The 7,598-nt window shown below is 41.7% G+C and overlaps 1 protein-coding gene across 1 annotated transcript; it reads right to left on the bottom strand.

Annotated features, from left to right (window-relative positions):
• Nucleotides 1–2,035: 2,035 nt before the first annotated feature.
• Nucleotides 2,036–7,598, bottom strand: LOC117532392 (uncharacterized protein C14orf132). Its single transcript, XM_034195703.1, has 3 exons — nucleotides 7,507–7,598; nucleotides 6,896–6,902; nucleotides 2,036–2,269 (listed from the first exon to the last, which is right to left on the bottom strand). Exons 1-3 carry the CDS (start codon nucleotides 7,596–7,598, stop codon nucleotides 2,036–2,038), a joined length of 333 nt encoding a protein of 110 aa, XP_034051594.1.

The following is a 7,598-nucleotide window of genomic DNA, read 5'->3' as shown; positions in this document are numbered from 1 at the left end:
AAACCCAGAATGGAACCAAAAGAAGCTCCAAAGAAGACGCATTTTTCTGGAGGAGCTTGGCAAGGCACTGGTGACACCTCACATGCAGCGAAGACAACACATGCCCAGGAACCCAGCCTCTGTTGCTATATTGAGGAAGATGGTGGCAACTCCTGCTGCTACACATGCACGGCCAACACAACCACAACCTGTGTGTGTGTGTGTGTGTGTGTGTGTGTGTGTGTGTGTGTGTGGTGTGTGTGGTGTGTGTGTGTGTGTGTGCGTGTGTGTGTGTGTGTGTGTGTGTGTGGTGTGTGTGGTGTGTGTGTGTGTGTGTGTGTGTGTGTGTGTGTGTGTGTGTGTGTGTGTGTGTGTGTGTGTGTGTGTGTGTGTGTGTGTGTGTGTGTGTGTGTGTGTGTGTGTGTGTGTGTGTGTGTTAGGAGATGTGGTGAAAACATTTTCTGAACTAATACATATGTTACTGTTCTAGATTGCACCCTGTGCCGGCAAAAGGAAGCGCTGTGAGGTCTGTGGACCCTCAAAGGACTCCAAGACACAGACTACATGCAGCAACTGCAACAAGTACATCTGTGCTATACACACGAAGAGGTTCTGCACATCATGTGTTTCCTAAACGGACCTGCCCATTGACTCACATGATGTTCTGCAGCTTCACTTCATCAATATAGTTTTCGGATATACTGTATTTTATGAATAGTGACTGTTAATTGTTTTTATTTATTGTGTTTATATCTGGTCTATGTCATTTATATGGATGTTTCATTCTCTCTATATTTCACAGCCAAATACTTTTGGATGTGGTTCTTGTGTTCCAATTGCTGATAAATTGCTTTATTTCCTTCAGGGCTTTGATTAGTATATGACAGATTAAAAATAATAAACATTAATGAAACAACGTTTCATTTACATGTGTCCTAGAAAAGCATGAGCAAAATGTAAACCTAGTTTTTATTACAGTGTATTTTTTTTAACATAAATTTCATTTTTATCACAAAAAAAAATTGTTACATTTGATCCAGCAAAGAGTATTTTCAAAAACTAATCATATTTCATTTATATTGTTGGGGAATGAGTTAAAGACAATATACAGTATAAGGAATTGTGCATGTTGAATTTAGATCTGTATTTTTTTAAACCCTGAAATATGTCCCGGGTCAATTTAACCCGAACATTACCAAAGGGTGCGAAATGTGAACTTATAACACAAGGGTTCAAAACTAAAGGTGACCGTGCCTTTCAGCTGGAGCTCCAACACTGTGGAACTCTCTCCCTATAGTCATCCGCTCTGCAGTCTCTGTAGAAGCTTTTACAAAACTACTGAAGACCTACCTTTTTACATTGGCTTTTATTTCTATTTGAAATGAGTGTGATGTGTTCTGTTATTATGTTTGTTCCTTTCAGCACTCCACGTGGTCTGTGTTTTGTTTTTATGTTGACCTTACATTTCTGCCTCATGTGGCTATTGTATTCATGTTTCTGTGGTCTTCATTTGAACTTATGTTCTTACTTGTGAAGTAAGTAATTATATTTCTGTGAAAGGTGCTATAATAAATAAACGTATTATTATTATAAAACATTTTTACAGACATTGTTAACAGTAAAAACACTCAATAATTACACAGGACTTCAAAGAGGGCTTTACAAGTTACAAATGTGTCCTCAAAACCGTTTATCAATATTGAATGAAAAAGGGGAAAAAATCAATCACAACCTGTCTCTGCTAGTCTTCTGCTGGGCACTGTGCCAAAGTGTTACACAAACAGCACACACACACTCAGTAATACACAGTTACTTTGAAGCACATAAACTTAACCAGGAAAGAAGACATTTGTACATTCTGTCTGCTATTACAACGCTTCGCTGGCAGAAGTTCTCAAGTGCTTTGCAACTTCCGGTTAGTTTTGCTGATGTGTATTTTAGTGACTAAATGAAATTCCAATGTCTGAGTCATCCACTTGCAGATCGCCCCCAAAGCCCATCACAGCTCATGTCTAGTCATAAAATATATTCATACATACTGCCCAGAGTACTCATTTCAGAATGTGAACGCGTACACTACACCCAGGACTACAATGTTCCCAATGGTGGCAGTGATGGCTATCCAGAGCCAAATGGCGTCCCTGGACATGGACTGGGGGAGTTCCTCAGGCTGGCTTTGAGCTGCCATGGAGGCAGCGTGGACGCTGGAAGAAGAAGTGAACAGAGAGTGGTCCGTGCTGTAGTCATCATTAGGCGATGAGTCCATGAAGACCCCCGTCATCATTGGAATCTATGGGCCCAAAGAAAAAGAACAAGGCAGTTACAAACTCGACTGCGTCTTTATAGAATATGATAAAGCTGCTTTTCGTTCAGAAAGGTTTAAAAACGTTAACTCTGTCGAGCTCAGGCCCTAATAATAATAATAATAATAATAATCAGAGTAAAAACAATATGTCATAAGGTGTGCCTTGGAAATACTTGTTTACATAAATCGTGACCAAACCATTTGAGAGCTACTGAGATATTAGACTAAGTTAACTATATAAACACTCAGAGAGTCCTTTACCTTACTGAGCCAGGAGCTTGTATTTTATATTTAACACAAACCGTTGACAATGAAATGTCTATGTCTGGTGCTTTCCTAAGATTTAACTTGGCTACTGTAACAACTGCAACAACTTTAATCTTGGCCAGCCTTTATCTTAAATATTCTGACAAACCTGTTTGACATCTCCTCACAAGGAACAAGGAAATGTTGCCTATTTTACGGTAAAAGACACATTTAAAGTTCATTTATAGGGCCGTTAATCATTTCTATTATTAATCTTTGTGTTCTATTAATATATAAATGTTCTATTAATAGTTTTAGAATGTACGTTTTCGTTATAACTTGGTTTCTAGGATTGTTAAACGCTAGGTGTGGTTTTTGGATTATCTCACCTTGAAGGACTTCTAGTATTTGCAAAAATAAATACAACAATAATCTGCTGACAGTCAAGTCTTTGCCCAAGTATTTACGTTTGGTGTCTATAATGATGAAGTCCAAGCTATGTAACGTGCATGTCCCTCAAAGAGTTTATGGTAATCAAAAATAGTCAAAGTCAACTTAATTGTCAATTCCTCCGTGTGTGATACATACAGGGATATCTAAATGCTGTTTCTCACCATCCCAAAGAATACAAATATACAAATTAGGGCTGGGCAACTTAACGTGTTATTAATAAACACCAACAGTTTTTTTAATTATTATTATTATTTTGAAAGTCCGTTGCTCACTGGCTCTGAATACACATACAGACAAAGCAATGGTCCCAGGAGGGGCGCGTTGAAAGCAGTATTGTCTTAGAATGGGCGTATCATGCGTTTTAACCAATGAGAGCATTTGGGGCGGGTCTAAGACTGCTGCAGCGCTCACATGAACCGAAACAGAAATGAAGTGGCGGGGACAGAAACATGGAGAAAGGTACCGAACTCTGATATGGACATTTTACATCTCAATTGATAGAACCAGAGTTATTTGTAACCAGTGGCGTAGCTCTGGGCCTGGGCCTGGGCCTGGGCCTGGGCCTGGGCCCACCCACAGCCAATCAGCACGTTATAGAGTGGCGAAGTCCCTCCTCTTCCGGTGGACCTCCATGGGACCTTATTTCGGAAAAATTATGTATTGAAGTCAATGGAGAGAGAAAGATTATCTTTCGATCCCATTTGGATTGTGCCACGAATTACACATATGATGTTTGACAATTTAAAAGATAATTTTGCAAGTCAAAAAAAAAAAAGATTTGTCGTAAAACTGCGAAGTAACACATTTGTTTGTGTGAAACGCTCAATGAACTACATCTCTGGTCTCGCACAACAACACACGTCACCAAGATGGCCGTCACTGTCTTGTCAACAAAACGATTGACTATACCCTCACTATCACCACAATGAAACACGTCCAGAAGAATGTCATGCAAAGCTGCCTGCCTGCCTTCCTTTGATTCTCTCTGAACTGCCTGATCTTTTTAATGTTTAATGTCAACCATTTGTGGAGATAGCGTGAAGTAGAAAAGATCGCAGATGCTAATGTAGCGTTAGCATTTCTCCCCCGGGCTTAAATGGTGTATTATAGAATGATCACACCGGTGTGACAGTACTCTTCAAAGGGTTCACGAAATATGACTACTACTCTTACTGTATAACATTTTGGGTTACTTAATGTTACTTAATGTTAAGGCTAATACAAATGACAAGGCTGTAATGCTAACTAACGTGCTTGCTACTAGCTAGGTAGCTAACTTGATCCAGCCACTCCTGGTCCTTTCATCAGATGGGAAGCCAAAGAACGAGCAAGACCCATTGCTGGTATGATTACAGCCTGGTACTAAGCACACAGGCATCTTGTTAAAGTTATCTTATCTTAGCTATCTCTTATATTTAGTGGAGGAAAACAATTGTGACATCAGTTATGAGTGACATCACTTACTCTGGGATTTCTAGTTGCATATTTTTCATAGTCTTATATTTCAACAGTTTTACGACAAACTGTGACTTTTTTGACATGGAAATGATTTTTTAAGATTGACAAACATCATATGTGTAATTCATGGCACAATTCAAATGGGATCGAAAGATACGTTTTCTCTTTCCATTGACTTCAATAGAGTGGTGAAGTCACGCCCATCTACTTCCGGTCCATGGGACCTTATTTCAGAAAAATTATGTATTGACTCGTGAATTCTCGCGCGCGATGACTTGTACTCGGACTCGTGCATCTTTGCCCCCATGATGACTCGGACTCGACTTGTACATTGACGCTCCAACTTGGACTCGGACTTGAGCAAGTTTTCTCTGGAGTCTGATGTCCTCGGTCCTGGCGTGTGCAACTGCGAGGCGAGTTCACGTACTGGGCCCCGCTATTCCAGTCTAAAGATGTCTAGAGACACACCCTGCATCGTGTTCACACATTCTGCTTCCACATTGGAAAAGAGCAGCGCAAAATGCTCGTTATGTGAAAACAATATTGAAGAGAAGGCTCCCTAACACATTACTCCAAGGATCGAGTTCAGACATATAGGCTGTCTTGAACACTATCATCAGAGTAACATGTTCTAATTAGGGATGTTAAGATTCACCGATTCGCATCGGTGCACTGGCACAAACCTTCAAGATGCGAGTGCACCGGTTGAAAGAGTGCACATCCACTACAGTTTGGGTTGAACTCGCGATGCATCGATTGTAGCGTCTTTGCATCGGTAAAAAAACGATTCATTCATATAATATCCTCTCATCCTGTCAGCACTCAGACGATCTTTGATATCTGCTTCACCACTACGGCGGCCGAGAGTCTCAGTTATCAACACACATGGAAATCGAAAATCGAAATTGTAGCGCACCTACAAAAATACCTACAAACCAAACGTTTGGCAACACTTCGGATTTTTCAAGAAAGACGGTCAACTTCAAAAATCCCTCGCAAATTGTAAACGATGCCGTGCCGCTTTAAAGTACACAACTAGTACGAGGAAATTAGCGACGCACATAAAGAGGCGACATGGGGTCTGCGGCTGAAAAGAGAAACCTGAAAGTTATACATATGAGTTAAATCCCTCAGTGAGGTGTTCTGTCAGAGAGAGTGGTGTTTAGTTTACAGCAGCCTGTGACAGCCAATAATAGTTGAAATGTCTTCCTTACTGTCAGCAGTTATGAAATACCTGTTTGTGAAAGGTTATTTGTATTCTTTATTGTTCATATAGAACCCACTGCTTTCTGCTCACTGGTGAGTTAGCCTATGAATGAGTGTTCAGCACATCAGGCTGGCAGCTGTATGGGCATTGCACTATGGTAGCTGTTATTTGCACATTGTTAATCATAGGCAATGCATCCTTAAATAGTTTAACTGTGAGGTGTTATAACATTGAACTGTACTCTGGAGAGCTTTTTAAGGTAAAAAAGAAACGGCATGATGGGATGTGCAGTACCAAATATGTAAAGCACTTTTTTGTTAATGTATGATTTGCTGCATATAAGGAATAAAACAAAATCCTCTGTCGTACCATATTGAAGTATCATTATTTTTGCATCGTGTTGAATCGCATCGTATCGCCCCGAATCGCATAATGTTGAATCAAATCGTATCGAACTGTATCGCAACAGGGGTAAATCGTATAGCATCGCATCGTCTGGTGTTTCAAATGTATCGTTAATGTATCGTATCGTGGCAACGTAGCGATGCACATCTCATCAGCCTCAGTGATGGAGATGCACATCCCTAGTTCTAATCAATAAACAAAGATTCAGCTGATAACACGAAAGCACCTGGCTACTTAACATGCAGAATGTTGTCATTTTGCATGCTAAGTAGCCATGTGCTTTCTGGGTCTTAATCTTTATTGATAGAGTTGTGTTGTGTGAGACATTATATTCAGCAGAAGTCTCCACGTTTGCAGTCAACCAAAGTAGCTTGTAAGTATGCTAACGGACAGAAGAAACACACGACCACATCGCTCAGAGTTTGGCCTGGAGTACTGGGCCGTTTATTGTATCTGCGCATGCTCATTAGCATCACCACGTTTCAGGCACATTCTGATGATGTCATACACATGAACTGAAACATGACTTTGTTATTATACAAATATGCTCAACAGTCCCACTCAAAGACATGTTGATAACTCTCTACAGTGGTACACAGAATCCAAATAAACAAAACAAAAGCTTCTCTAGCAGTGTTCAATTTTTATACCTGCAATTTACATTACTCTCCAAACAAATACCCTTTGAACTTGTCAAATTGTGCCTTTGTCAACGGCTTGGTTAGGACATCAGCTACCATATCTAGTCAGCCATAACCTCTGCCGCACTGAAGGGGGCGCACGTGAGCCCACAGGTCCTTGTTGCTACTGTTATTCTACGCAGACATGGTATAGACGCGAACCAGAGCCCTAGAGAGATAAGAGTTACGATGTCAGTACCAGATATGTTCGGGCTACCAGATATGTTCGGGTGTATTTCCGTCGCATCCGTCATCCGTCATATCCGTCATATACTCACCTCCCTCTGCTCCCAGCGCTCTGCTGCCACACACCGGCCGTCTGCGGAACTGCAGCCGGAGGAACTCGGGACAGCTTGTTATGTGTGGGGTGCTATGGTGGGGTCCCATGTACTTGTGCACATAAATAATGTTCTATTTCGTATATGGCTTCGCCCTCTAAGGCTATCGCTATTGGGTTTACCCTTCTGCGCCCCCGCGCAGTACTGAAAACACTTGTAGTCCATGCCCACCCGCTAGGTGGGCCCCACCCTCGGGCCTCCTTCCGGTATAAATAGGGAGGTTGCCCGGCGATCTGCTCCCCTCTTTTCTTCAGCAACCAGCAGTTTACTGAAGCACGAGAAAAGCAACATCATGAGCAATAAAGAGTGTGTCCGTATGTGCCCTTCGTGCAATACAGCTACATTATGAGCTACGATTTGCATCCGATATGCGCAGCCTGTCTGGGGCCAGAGCACGCGGACGCGGCTCTCAGCCAGCAGGTTGCATGTCCTCACTGTGTGCGTCTTCCTTCATCCGACAGGAAGCGAGGGGCGGACGCTCTAGCTGCTGCAGGTGAGGAAGACGTCTGGGGTGGGCAGGAACCCAT

The sequence above is a fragment of the Gymnodraco acuticeps genome, unplaced genomic scaffold (genome assembly GCF_902827175.1).
Source record: "Gymnodraco acuticeps unplaced genomic scaffold, fGymAcu1.1, whole genome shotgun sequence".
Lineage (NCBI taxonomy): Eukaryota > Metazoa > Chordata > Actinopteri > Perciformes > Bathydraconidae > Gymnodraco > Gymnodraco acuticeps.
The sequence above is the reverse complement of the archived record's forward strand: the minus strand, read 5'-3'. Positions and strand labels throughout refer to the sequence as shown.